Below are 14,012 nucleotides of genomic sequence, written 5' to 3'. Positions count from 1 at the left end.
TAATTAATTTTTCTAGCCTTCATCTCTGCTTGGTCTTTGTCATATGCAAATGTAGATGATTAAACTTTCTGTCACACAAGTTCCCAATTGTGATTGTTGTGTATGTGTGTGCGTTGAGCAAGTTGTGAAACAACCAGACATTGTATAGAAATAAATACTAAAAAAAAAAGTGCCACAACATTAGCCAAGTTGGGATACATTCGGACATTCAATTTGTGGGAAATATCAAAATGGCTGAAATTTTTATACTCTTTGTCAAAATATAAATGAGTCTCTTAACATAAAGTATTAAAAAGGCAATTTACAAAGTTTATCTTTGGAACCCTTGAAAAAACATATTGTGCGTGTAAATGCAAAGATGACTGCTTCAATTCTTTTTGTCAGTTTTTTCCACTAATTTGAACTCCTTTCATCTTCCACTAATGGTTGAAATTACAGTTTATTGCAACCTCTGGAATGTCCTTTCTTTCCGTTTTAAATAGTTATTGCACATTCATGAATTCCAATTGCCAACTTTCTCTCATTCTTTATTTATTTGAGATAAAGCAGACTTATGATTTCCTCGTCTGTATTGTCAAACCTAATCAAAACCTAAGCTTATGAAAAAGTAATTTTCGAAAGTTGATGATTAAGAAATCTGAAAATGTTTCTCTTTGCTTTTTCCTTTTCTTCATCTTTTCCATCCTTTGTTTACTGCCGTTGCTAATGAAATTTCTGTTATAATTTGATGCTTTGTCATCGTTTGCCAAAAACTTTCCCACTGATAGCTGCATTTTTAGACCTATTTCTGAATTTATTTATCTATTTTTGAATTTATTTTCTATGGTGTTTTCCCATTATTTAATTTTTCTTTTTGTGTGTGTAAACTATCAATTTATATCATTTTAAAATGTTTCTACTAATTAGCATGAGACACGCGTGCAACGCACGCGTTTTAATCCGTACACATATTAAACCGATGTTCATATACACAAATTTAAAAGTAATATATCTAATAGTATCTCATATCTATTTATTATTAAGAAATCCTGAATCTTTCTCGAATACTTTACGACGAAGGTATGATGCTGCAACAGTATACATGATACATGCTGCAAAAACGACATGTTAGACGATAACCTGAAGATTCAATTTAGATTTTTTGCATTTTACTTTTAAGCTAAGCATTTTCTTTTCTCAAACGCATTTATCGTTTATTTTTTGTATGACGTGCTAGAGATTTTGTTATGTTTTTGTGTTTTAGATTAATATGAAGCTTGAAAGACTGAGAAATATTTAGCTATGAAACAGAAGAATGATGACCATTCATGCACCACGAGTAGATGTCGTTTTCGTTTGAATAATGAAGAATTGTGCATTTTTGCACGGGAGGGCAGTGGAACTTTATTCAATAAAATCCTATCTATTTAATCATGTGAGAGAGGAATTGATTCTGTAATGATGAGTTATTAATTACCCCAATTGTGAGTTATTAGATTAAGATTGAGAATTTTACGACTTAAAAGATTCGAATTGAAAAACTGGTACACTTCTATGAATAAGAATTTACTCACGTCTCATGTTTACATAGCTTATCATGATTAAGTAATTTAATATAATGAAGTTAGAATATATACTAATTGGTGGAAAACATTAGATTGTTTTGTTGTGCTTAAAGGGCAGTTAGCATTCCACGTTAGGGTCTGATAAAGAGTTGCACCCCTATGGACTTGATATAGACGATCTAACCTAATGCAAGCATTAGTGACTGCTTCCACGACTCGAATCTGTGACCTATAGGTCACACGAAGAAAACTTTACCGTTGTCTTTTGTTGTGTTTAAAGGGCAACCAGCATCCCGCGTTAACAGTTGTTGTGTTTAAAGGGCAGCCAACATCCCAACAGCTTGTCGTGTTTAAAGGGCGCCCAACATCCGCGTTAGTAGGATCAGTAAGGGTCGCCTAAATCTATGCATTTACGTAGATAACCTAACCTAATGCAAGCATTAATAGCTGCTTACACTATTCGAATCCGTGACCTATATATCGCACTAGGACAATTTTACGGTTACTCTCGATCTCCTTCATTTTGTTGTGTTTAATTTCCACCAGCTTTCTATATCGTACAGCTGTCTTCTCTTGTCACAGAGAAACAACAAGGTCGTTGTAGTATAGTGGTAAGTATTCCCGCCTGTCACGCGGGTGACCCGGGTTCGATCCCCGGCAACGGCGTTCGCATCTTTTTTGAACTTTTTGCCATCTCTATTCCTCAACATTATCCCCCTAAAAAAAAAAAAAAAAAAGACCCCCCAATAAAAACTCACCATCCATACCCTCTCCTTAACAAAAATGGCAATTCTCAGCATCTGCTCCTGTTATCCCAAACTCCTTCCAAACCCAAAACTTCATCAACCTTCTTCATTCTCCCTCTATTCTAACCCACAAGTTTCCTTAAATCCACTCGAGTCCCCGAAAAATCCTTTAATCTCTTTAACTGAATCAATCTCAAAAACAACCTTTCTAGCCCTTCTCTCAGCTTCACTCTTCTTTACTCCCAATCCAGCTTTAGCCTTTAAAGGTGGAGGTCCTTACGGTGCTGGAGTAACACGTGGCCAAGATCTAACAGCTAAGGATTTCAGTGGAAAAACATTAATTAAACAAGATTTTAAAACATCAATACTAAGACAAGCTAATTTTAAAGGAGCAAAATTACTTGGAGCTAGCTTCTTTGATGCAGATTTAACAGGTGCTGATCTATCTGATTCGGATCTTAGAAGTGCTGATTTCTCATTAGCTAATGTGACAAAAGCGAATTTAAGCAATGCTAATCTTGAAGGTGCACTTACAACTGGAAATACATCTTTTAAAGGGTCAATTATTAAAGGTGCGGATTTTACTGATGTTCCTTTAAGAGATGATCAACGTGAATATCTTTGTAAAATTGCTGATGGTGTGAATACTGTGACCGGTAATGCAACACGAGAGACATTGCTATGTGAATAGCTTTGTGTAATGTAAGCTGTTTAATTGTTGATGGCTTCATCAATTACTACTTTGTTTATATATGATTTGAACCTGTAACATACCTCATGAGGTTCCATCATATTTGATCAAATTGCGAATAGATTGTATTTTTGCATTATTGTGGTTCACTTGTAAGGCTACTGACATCTACATTGTTGTCCATTTTTTGGTACTATTACAAAGAAAATGCACTACGACGATGGAAGATTGATTTGGAGTAACTTGTCATGGTAGCTTGGTATCTCTTACTATCTTTGATAGTTTAAACTTGTTATAGTGTTGGATTCAAAATCCTTTAGCGTTGGTGGTACTTTCCTAGTGAAATACATCTCTAATTCATTGAGGTACTTAGCTGCTCGAACTAATTCCGGTTCAATTCCTTTCTTTATCGCTAAGCATTGGAATCTTGAATTGCTTGCGATAAGAGGCCTTAAGTAGAGAGGGTAGTTGAGGCATTTACATGTAACCCATTGTGATTCATTTATTTTGCTTGAGAATATGGGTGAATACTTTGCTAACTCTCAATTAGCTAATTTGGGAATTTTTCCCGGTCCATATCATATTTCTGAAAATATTTGGTTATTAAAAGAAAAAGAAGGGAAAGTGTGTTCTTTCTCCCAGGTTGGGTTTTCTCAGTCACTTTGAATCCCTCAAGCTAATTGAGAGTTAGCAAAGTTAAACAGCCTCCCTCCCTATCTTCTGAGATAGGGGTAAGGTCTGCGTACACTTTACCCTCCCCAAACCCCACATTGTGGGATTTCACTGGGTATGTTGTTGTTGTTTGAATCCCTCAAGCTAGTATCCCACATCGACCCAACTAAACTTACACACAAGTTCAATTTCCCCTCAAAACTAAGGAAATTGACTTAAGTTCAGTTTGAGTAGCAAAGTACCTCATCTGAATTAGAGATTGTATTTCACTGGGAAAAGTGCGATCAATGTTGATGGATTCCAAATCCTAACACTTTAACAAGTTTGAACCTGTCAAAGATGAAGGAGATATCATGCTGTCATAACTAGCTATCCTGATCGATCTCATTGAATAGTAAAGACCGCACTTCGAGTGAGATGGCCAGCACACATCAATCTGATCCTGGTAGAATGAAATGAAATAGAATTTGTTGATTGTTTTTAAATTATGCTTGTTAGTTCTTATTGATGGGTGATGAGGTGATCCAAAAAGTATTCCAGGGTCACGTGTTGATGTTGAGGTACAAATCAATCCTCGACATGTTCTATTCAAAGGAATATTGGAAATTCCCACATGCCTCCATTAACATGCTTCCCAGGTCCTTATTCAATGGAATTGCCACCAACCTGATATACTGGTCAAAGTTTTGTTATCTTCTCACTGTCCTCCATTTTGCTAAGTCACAAGTTTTCAGTATATTGCTTCTGAAAAGCAAATGGCGTCTTCAGTTTTCTGTTTTTCATTTTTTACACTACTAAAAACTATGAAGAAAAATATGGCAACGAGTCCTGGCCTTCATTCACTGCTAGAGAGTGGTGGGAGAGGTGCAAAACCGAGCTCAGCCAGTATCCCCATATCAGCTATAGATGACATGGTAGTATGAAGCCACTCTTTAACAATGCACTCTATCTCGGCTGCCCTTAAACCCCACCAAGCCAAGTGCTACGAAAAAGCTCTGCATTGATGGACCTGCAGTATCTACGGTATTGTAACATTCAACACTGTCTCTTACAGCATTTCTCTTTTCCAGTGTAGTTGGGTTAGCCCAGAAACAAGATATTAGGCGTAAAGGATAAAAGCAGCAGTGGTAGTGAATAAACGAGCAGTGTCTTGTCTGCACATATTAACACAAAGATCCTACAAGTTGGGATTTTGCCATTTGCAGTTGGATCAACTTTGTGTTGCATTTCTGGAATCTGGCATTTGTGACCATTTTCCAGATCAAGGTTGCGCCATGAATTGTCCTAAATGGTGTAAGTCTAGACTCAAGCGCCTTGTTTTACTGATGATATTAGCTCTTGGATCTTTAGCTTTCTATATATCTATAGTTTTGCATGCCTTTACTTGGTAGAATATTTATCACTAAATGGATTTTCTCTCCTCTTTGAAGAAGGTATTGTGTTTTCCAAAAGAGCTAGAAAAGAAAGTTTATAACATCAGTGCCAATTCTTTTGTTTTTATATTTTGTAGTTCAATCATTAACAAACTCTTAGTACCTTACCTTGAAAGGAGAAGTCCAATAAAGTAACTGCATTTCATGTAGGATTAATTCATTTACAAGCTTCCAAATTTGACCACCAGGCTATTTTGATCACCCCTATTCTCTATGCATCTCAAGCTTCTGAGATCTAACTTGAAGCTTCACAAAACAAAATTTGATTTTCAACCCATCAGGTTCTGCGTTATAGAGGTTCCATCTTTTGAACTAGTGCAGGAACCTTCTTCCTGCTGAGATGATTAATTAGTCCATTTGGTTCTTGAGAAAAGAACTCAGGTGAGTGAGTTCCAGATTTTAAACTTTCATGAAGGAAAAAAATAAACTGCTAGATTCTTGCTTTTCTATTGCCCTTCTCATCTATTACGTTGGTCTTATGATAGGACTTTTGTCTCTCTAGCTATGGTATTTAACATGTGCAGATGATTATACCTCTTAATCTTCTCGCATTTCCAAAATCATGGATCCAACTTGTCTCTTTTGTCAATACCAGCTGCAAGTCTTCTGAAAGTTGCTCTCTTTGTCAAGAAATGTCCAGATAAACATCACGTAGGAGGTCTTGAAGACACGTCTTAACTCCACCTCGCTATTGTGTCAAACATGGCCATGAACTTCATATCTTCTTTATTCCTGCAACACATCCTTCTCCCTGTACCAAATGAGCAATCTCCATTTTCCTTCTTGAGACAAACTGCTGCTAGATATATCTGGACCAATCTATCATGCCGAAAACGCAACAGGAATGCCTTTTGATGTGAAAAAAGAGTGTAAGGTTCAGGCGTACTAGATCAAAGAATAAGAGAAATCTTGTTAGCTAGCTTGGAATTCCTTATGATTCATACATAGCAATAGTGATCAAGGTGGTTGAAGATTGTAAAGTTCTTCCAAGATTTTGCTCGAATGTACTCACAGGGATCTCTGTATTACCAGAATAACGTGTTCATGTCATCCTAAATCATACGTTGCTCGGACTGTCCAAAAATGCTTCCGCATCTATGTCGGATTCTCCAAAAATGCACTACTTTTGAAAGATCCTGCACGTACTTTTGTAATGTCTACAATCTTGCCAGCATTACAAGGTCTATTATTTTTAGCAAAGAGATGAGGTACATATTGTTTGTGCCTGCAGTAGCAGAACTTGAGAAAGTTTTATATGAATCATGAAGGTTTGGCAGGATAAAGGAAATTCTGCAGCTGAAAAATCTGCTTGTGCTAATTTGTATTTGTTCCTTTCGTTTTTTTTTTTTTTTTTTTTTTTGTTTTGTTTTATCTTTTTGTTAAAGACCAGAAACAATGTTTTCTAATTCTTTCTTATAAGGTCGTTCTCAACAACATTAACCACACAAGACGCCAAGCTTACTGCTATTGTATCCGTTAGAGCCAAGCTTCAAATTCTAGTTATTCTTGGACGCTGGGTTGTGGGGCTTCCTTCCTAGCCCCAGTGGATAGTAACTAGCATTATAACTCGTTGAACAACTGGAATGCTGCCATGAGTAGGCAAGTCTGGAATAGTGGTTTGAAGTTATTCACTGCCACCCAAATGACAGCGGCATATGAAAGGCTGTTCCTTTGCATTTCAAGTGATGGAGAACAATCAAAGGAGCATGATGATTACTGTAGGTACAAACTGCTGTTTGAAATGTTCTTCAATTCTAAATGTATACAAAATAGGTCATAGAATTTAAAGCAATCAGAAGCGTACATACTGTTCTGTCAAGTCGAGCAATTGCTCAATAGGAGCACAGCTCGTTCAAAATATTGCTTTCATTAAATCTGATTCACCACTGAATTATTTTGTTTCTTGTTTTAACCTCCACAAAATTGTACTGTATCTCAAACTCTACATCTAACATCAGAAATCAGCAAGGCTCTGAAGAAGGAGAAAACTGTAGATGAGAACTATAAACCAGCGAGGCACAAGGGGGGTAAAAACACGAGAAAATTCTTGTCAACATAGCCAACACCTTAGCTTCAGAAAGGGCAATGCAAGTTCATGCAAGTCTTGACAAGAACTTATTCAAAGATTTACATCGTTTAATTGTATGCGAAGAGTTAGAAGTGTATAGAGACGTCAACACAATTATCAAAACCCCTGCTTTGTAAGGCACTGAGCCAAAAATATTTAAAAAGGTCCATGTCATATATAAGGTCCAAATAACCATTACAAGAGAACGCAGAATGAAAACTCTTGAGTCTGTCAACACATGGCCGTACTTGTTCGTCTTCAACAAATCTATAGCAACCTGGTTCCAAGACTTCAGGAACTCCTGCAAATTGAACAAGAAATTATGAAACGAAAAATTAGTTGTAGCTCAACAAAGTAACATCACAGTGTTGCAGGAGGTAGTAAAAAAAGGAATATATGTACTGTAAGAACAACATCATACACTTGCACAACATCTTAGATAAACAAGATACATTTAGGAAAAGACGTGTCTCTTTCTTTACGAAATTTCCTCCACCCTCACCCTTTAAGAAAGTGCAAGTTTCGGCATGAATCTGTTACAGTTCTTTTGGGAAAAGAGTAAGCAATATGGAAATAGGCAACCATCATCAACAACTTTTCTGGCTATAATACTGCTCAACGAAAGGTCCACAGGATCAAAAACTAAGATAACATGTTCAGAATTTGCATTAAAGTTAACATTAAATTTAAACATCTCAAGATAAAAGTTTCCAACATCAGAGACACATTTGATCCACGGAATAGTGTTTGGTGTTCCTCACTAACTTACCTCTACTAAATAAACGGGAATTCACGTCTTGGGGGATCAGAGGCCATGTTTCTAGTAATAAAGGGACCCTGAATACAAGAATTTGCAAAAACTTAGCTGCCACTCAGTAGTACTTGCAAACATTGCAACATAATATTCTAACAACATGCATACCTTGCCACCAATTTCCTCTAGAAGCATCATGTTGGTTGTTTCCGCCAGAATCATATTCTCTTCCTTCCTTCTTATACTGATTTATTTACAAAACATCAAAAGGAGTTAGTGCCATCACATTACCTTTTTAAAATTATGAAGATGATTTTAAGGAAAAAAAAAAACTCACTCTAGGATACGGGATAGTTTTTCGATCATCGGATGACTTGATGTACATGTCCTCTTGACCACCATAGAAGATAGCAGAACTTAGGGGACATGGTTCCACTTGATCTTGAAAAAGTGATTCATGTTCCTTACTGGATGTGCAATGCCCTGCACCTTCTCTATTTTTTGTCACATGAGCTGCTCAATGACGTATATTTTAGACACTAATTTGTCACACACCTCATTTATAAAAGTGTTGGTATCTCAGTGAAAATGCAGAATATAAAAACAAAACTATCAAGTTAGCACCTAGGATTGAAAGTAATGTTCATGATCATGGAACTGTTAAAACAAACAGATTGTAGTGGTAGACCATCACACTGATTTTCCAGTGTTTAAAACCTTATCATAATTACACGGAGTATACTTCTCTTGCCATTGCCTACTTTTCATTCATAGCACAAGAATTATAGACATTAAGGGGTCGTTTGGTTGTTGGTTAAAGTTATGCATGTACTGGTAATGTAGAGATTAGTTATGCAGGGATTAGTTATCCAAGGTTAAGTTATTCATGTATTAGTTATTCTATCTTCTACCATGCATAAATAATACATAAAACTCTCTCATAACTTATACATGCATTAGTTATGCAGATTGTAAACAGGTAACCAATCATTGTACTTGGTGTGCTGAATTTTATACATAACTAAAATCCTATCAAACATGGTACCAGTTATGTTGGTTTTAATACATGAATAACTCACCTCCTAACTAGCAACCAAACGACCCCTAAATCTTTGTATGGATTTATACCACAAGAAACACAGATCAAGTGTGAACAACTGATTGGAAGGCGAATGCAAAGAGGTGTATGAGAATCTCTCTTATGTTAAAGGTTATCTGATGTCTGTAGAATCAAGTATGTGAAGCACCACAATGATTCTCCAAGAATCAGGTGTTGAGACAGATTGGAGAATAACAAATAAATTAAATGAGGTGAAACAAAGAGGGGCCAAAGGGAATGAAGGAAAAGAGAGAGATCACAAGACACCTGGAGATGATTGAGAATAACAAATAAATTAAATGAGGTGAAACAAAGAGGGGCCAAAGAGAGGGGCCAAAGAGAGATCACAAGACACCTGGAGATGCTTTGTTCCATTCCCTACAACCAGAGGACTGCTTCTCCAGAGATTGTATAAGTTCAGCCGCCGAAGCTTTCCTTCCCATAACCTACAAGATTATAGAAAATGAGATAGTACAATAGTTTTTTAATTTATTTTCATGGGAAAAAAAGAGAGCACAAGAAGAGATCAATGCAATGCTATTTCAAAATTTGATTGTAAATTCGCAATGATGAAAGTCGCAATCCCCAAAAATACGTTTTGTGTTCGACAAAAACAGCATATTTTAGAAGAGAAAGTAATGGCAAAAATGGAAGTAAGAAAACATAGGATGCCAAAAACCACCGCTAACTACTATATTGAGAGTAAAGAAGAAGGATGCCATACACCACTTCAACTGTTACCAAATTCGTACTCGTTGACCATCATGAGTTAAGTTTTAGTCTGAATTCGCAGGTTGTGGCAATCCTATCACAATTCTTTACAGAGTTGACATGATAGAATCATATAAACTAGAAAATAGAGTTTCTAGGGTTCACAGAAGTTGATAGGATTACTATATTCTTGTTAGTAAATTCAATTTAATAAGGTAGATTCTTTTTGTTTGTCAAACCCTCTTAAGAAACAAAAAAGGTAAGAAATTTTATACTTTTTACACACCCCCCCCCCCCCCCTCCTCTATTCCTAATATGTTTCCACTCCATGTTCTTCAATTGGCAAATTACGTTCTTATTTCCAGTTTAATTTTCAATTTGTCACAAAACAAAATCTTGCAATCATATCAATCCCTTTTCATTTTCATTCTCTATCATCTATCATACACTAAGTCATCATATTGAAGACAGTAATTTATATTGCACTCTTTCCCATTTAGGGATTTTCCCAAATTCTTGACACCATTATGCTTCTATATCACGTATAATCCGTTCAAATATTCAAGTTTAAACTTTACTACTAAGTCAAATCAGATATACTACTATCCCATTTCGGTCAAATAACAAAGTCAGCCCCAATAAGGATTAATTGAAAGAATGGGAAATAAAGAAATATATACCTTAGATGGTGGTGGGAAAATTGAAGAGAAAATACCCGTGGAGTTGGATGGCAGAGATAATTCTTTGGTGGAAACAGAAAGATCAGCAGAACCAAGATTCTTAGTACTTTCCATTGGTACACCAAAGAAATCAGAATACTGCCAGAAGAGAAAGGGCAAAGTACGAAACCAAGATTTTTCTCTCACAAGGAAAATAATTGTAAATGGCAGTGTCAGTCAAAAAATACTAGTACTTATAGTAAAAGAATTTTGTCCTAGTTATAATAAGACTTAAGAGAGGAAAAAGGCAGGCAGGCCACGCGAAAATCGCAGTCAGAGAAATGACTACGAAATCTCGAAAGCGTTACACAAAGCTTTATATAGACGTCTTCACATGTTTGTGCCGCCCGCGTTGGCGCTCTCTCTTTCGGAAAGGGAAATAATTTAACCCTTTATGAGAATACATAATTTTCAGTTACACTTGACTGTAGTTAATTAGTACAGTAAAAAATTATATGTACACTGGTCTTGCGTTAATGAGCTGGATGCGAATTAATTTTTCCAACTTTCCCTTTTAAGTGATTTTCTTTTTTAAAATTTGGTCTTAGATAAGCAACTTTTTTAAATATCAAGAAGATATTAGTTTTTATTTTTCCTCATTATTATCCTTGTATAATAGAGTAAATGATTAAACAAATTTTTAGGGTAAATTTGAAAGAAAAAAATAATATAGTCAATAACATTCATAATTAAAGTTTCGAAGTAGTTTTGTTAATAGGTATGCAAAAGGTTAAGAAATCAAATAAAAAGAGGCACTGAAAAAAAAAATTAAAAAAAAAGAGGCGAATTGAGTACGTATTTTTCAATTTCATCAACTAAATATTGTCCAAATATTCTTTTCTTATTAACTTTCTTTCTCTTTCATTCTTTTTCAGATTTTAAAAACGCTGAATCTTGAATTATTTTTTCATCTCGTATAACTATTTTATGATGTCAACTCGTGGGGTTTCACATAGCTTGCAGATAACAATTGTAGCAATCACCATCATCGGCTAATATATTGGCATAGTAAATTCAAATTCAAAATCTCGGATTAATGATAAAGGAGTTTCATTCATCCTACTATACCCATTAGTGGTGTCTCCTGTAACTTTATATCCTCATTTAATCTGGTTCATTCCATTCTAATACTACATTTAGAAAAATAATTGTTCGGAGATTATATTCTGTTTATTGTCAGCCTAGTTACACGACTCTCTAATTCTACTTTAGGACAGATTATATTTTGCAAAACTCATATGATTTTAAAAGTCTACATCACGGAATAATTAAGTTGGTGCAGATCAATGGTCTACATCACGGAATGTGATTTTGCAAAATTCATGTAGGTGAACTCATATGATTTTAGCTAAAAAGATTATTGATATTTATATTACCTAAAACATAAGATGATAAACATTAATTGTATGCATAATTACATTCTCTAGTGGAACAGACTACTCGTTTAGTAGAAGAGTGTTTCACATTAGGAATTTTTTTGTCAATGTTCTTTAGGAGTTAGCGATAAAATTAGGGAAGGAGTGATCATCCCTGCCCACTTATATACAATTTGAGTAGAAAAAAATTTGTAAGATCGATTTCTTCTATTCCAATTAAAAGATCATAGAAGATCATTATAGATAAAACACTAATGTCTAGGAAAAATAATTTTAATATCATAGTAGTATATATAACACCCTCCCCCCCCCCCCCCCCCGCCCCACACCCCCCTTATCCGAATATATATAGATGCATATGTGAAGAAATATGTACATCTCATTTTCTCCACTTTAAGATTTGATTCCCATCCTTTTCTGTTCACAAGAGAATATGAAATCCGTCCCAGGGAAAAGGTCCAAATATAAGCATATTTTGAGCGATATAAGAAGTACAAATATATCTTGATGTGGCTTCCATCATTAGTATAAATGGTATATTTAAATCTTTTTAATTATTAAGCAGTATATTTGAGACAAAAATGACGTTGAAGGGCTTATCTATGGGTCGATAAAAAACGACGAAATATAAGATAAATCACAAATATTAATGGCATTTAAAAACCATTTTCCATTATTATTAAGCTTGTTGGGTGTGTCGCATATGCTATTCTGAGTCTCTTTCGGTGATTATTATTTTCAAATCATCGCTCAACTGAAATATAAATGAGAAAAGCTCATATGTATGAGGTGAAAGAGCTTATAGCACTTGTACAATCAACTACTTTAAGATTCTAGGATCATTTATGAAGAAAGGAATTAGAGATCAGATCGTTTAATTATATTCTGTAGTATGTTGGACTAACGTTTGATTTCCTTTATATAGATCTTAATGGGTGATGACTGATGATAGCCGAAGGCCCGAAATATATCATGTTTGAAGGATTAGTATTTTTCATTTATATAATATTTCTTTTGGTCCGACAAAGTTAAAAAGATAAGGTTGAAAATATTTCAACAGCTCTGAGATTCGGATACGGTCTTTTTCCTCCGTCTTTCTTAGTGCTGACCCCATTTTCTCTTTCATGTGTTCAATTCATATACAATAATGATATCTCTTTTTGAAAATATGTCATTTTTATCTATATACTCTTTCATGAGTGGTATACCTTTGTCAAGTTGGATGATCAGAATTTTCTCTAAAATGGCACTGTCAGTCTCGAATCAATACAAACTAACAAAAAGACCTCCCCACCCCATCCCCCCCTTCAAAGATATCTCGGAAAATCCATCCGAACACATATGCAAATTTAAGATTTAAATTTTATTGATTTGAAGTCAAAATTATACCATAATTCATTTGAACTAGATTCAAAATCAATTTATTTGATGAACTTTTAACACATATATACAATACGGAAAAGGGCCAAATATACCCCTGAATTATTGGAAAAGGGTCAAATATACCCCTCGTTATACTTTGGGTCCAAATATATCCCTGCCGTTATACTATTGATCCAAATATACCCCTCGTCCGTTATAGTGGTCCAAAGTGGACATTCAATCCTATGTGACTCTGACATTTGATAAGGTGGATACCATGTGGCATGCCACCACCCATTTTACCCCTCCCCTATATTTGTTCTTCCACCACTAAAATCTCCTTCGTCTCCACCACCATTGCCACCACTAACGCTATATAGTTAAAGCTCTAGTTCTCCACTTCAGTTTATCCAGAGCTCTAATATAAAATCTTAATCATAGTACGCTATAATATACTGGTATATCGTAAAGAGAAATGAGATTGCCCCTGTGGTATAAATAGATTCGACAGTAAAAATTCATTGCAAAAGTCAGTAGTCAGATAAGAGTTCCTCGTCTACGCTAACTGAGCAGTAGGCAGAAATAACTAACCAAGAAGTAGCTAGCTTTGTAATTTCCCATCTAATATGGTCCAAATAAATGGTCAAGAGAACAAATTAGAAAATTTAAAAGCAAATGAAACTCAAACAGAATCTAGCAAATTGAAAAAAGTAACTGTTCAAACTTTTTACACACTATATTAGTTTTATCAAATATTTTATTTGTCATCCATTTAAAGTAAATCATCCTTGTTGCTCAGGCCAGACTCCCTCTTTTTTCCATTTCATTTTTTTGTCC

At 35.1% G+C, this 14,012-nt stretch overlaps 2 protein-coding genes and 1 non-coding gene across 5 annotated transcripts; 2 read left to right on the top strand and 1 right to left on the bottom strand.

Moving 5' to 3' along the window:
- Nucleotides 1-2,138: 2,138 nt before the first annotated feature.
- Nucleotides 2,139-2,210, top strand: TRNAD-GUC (transfer RNA aspartic acid (anticodon GUC)). The gene has a single exon. It is a non-coding gene; the product is annotated as a tRNA-Asp (tRNA).
- A 52-nt stretch (nt 2,211-2,262) lies between these two features.
- On the top strand, nt 2,263-3,223 carry LOC132052873 (thylakoid lumenal 15 kDa protein 1, chloroplastic). The gene has a single exon (XM_059444581.1). The coding sequence runs from the start codon at nt 2,328-2,330 to the stop codon at nt 2,979-2,981; it is 654 nt and encodes a 217-aa protein (XP_059300564.1). The 5' UTR covers nt 2,263-2,327; the 3' UTR covers nt 2,982-3,223.
- Nucleotides 3,224-7,158: 3,935 nt separating this feature from the next.
- Nucleotides 7,159-10,615, bottom strand: LOC132052872 (uncharacterized). Of its 3 annotated transcripts, XR_009414041.1 has the most exons (6): nt 10,399-10,615; nt 9,363-9,453; nt 8,246-8,421; nt 8,077-8,152; nt 7,924-7,991; nt 7,269-7,455 (listed from the first exon to the last, which is right to left on the bottom strand). XR_009414041.1 is itself a non-coding variant. In XM_059444579.1 (5 exons), the coding sequence occupies exons 1-5, from the start codon at nt 10,510-10,512 to the stop codon at nt 7,241-7,243; spliced, it is 672 nt and encodes a 223-aa protein (XP_059300562.1). In that variant the 5' UTR covers nt 10,513-10,615; the 3' UTR covers nt 7,159-7,240. The 3 variants fall into 3 exon arrangements, 2 of the variants coding, with proteins under 2 accessions (XP_059300562.1, XP_059300563.1); XM_059444579.1 differs by lacking the exon at nt 7,924-7,991 and having other exon boundaries at nt 7,159-7,455; XM_059444580.1 differs by lacking the exon at nt 7,924-7,991 and having other exon boundaries at nt 7,159-7,455; nt 8,246-8,391.
- Nucleotides 10,616-14,012: the final 3,397 nt, after the last annotated feature.

The sequence above is a fragment of the Lycium ferocissimum genome, chromosome 4, assembly GCF_029784015.1.
Source record: "Lycium ferocissimum isolate CSIRO_LF1 chromosome 4, AGI_CSIRO_Lferr_CH_V1, whole genome shotgun sequence".
Classification (NCBI taxonomy): Eukaryota; Viridiplantae; Streptophyta; class Magnoliopsida; order Solanales; family Solanaceae; genus Lycium; species Lycium ferocissimum.
Note: the sequence above shows the minus strand (reverse complement) of the source record. Positions and strands in the feature narration are given on the sequence as shown.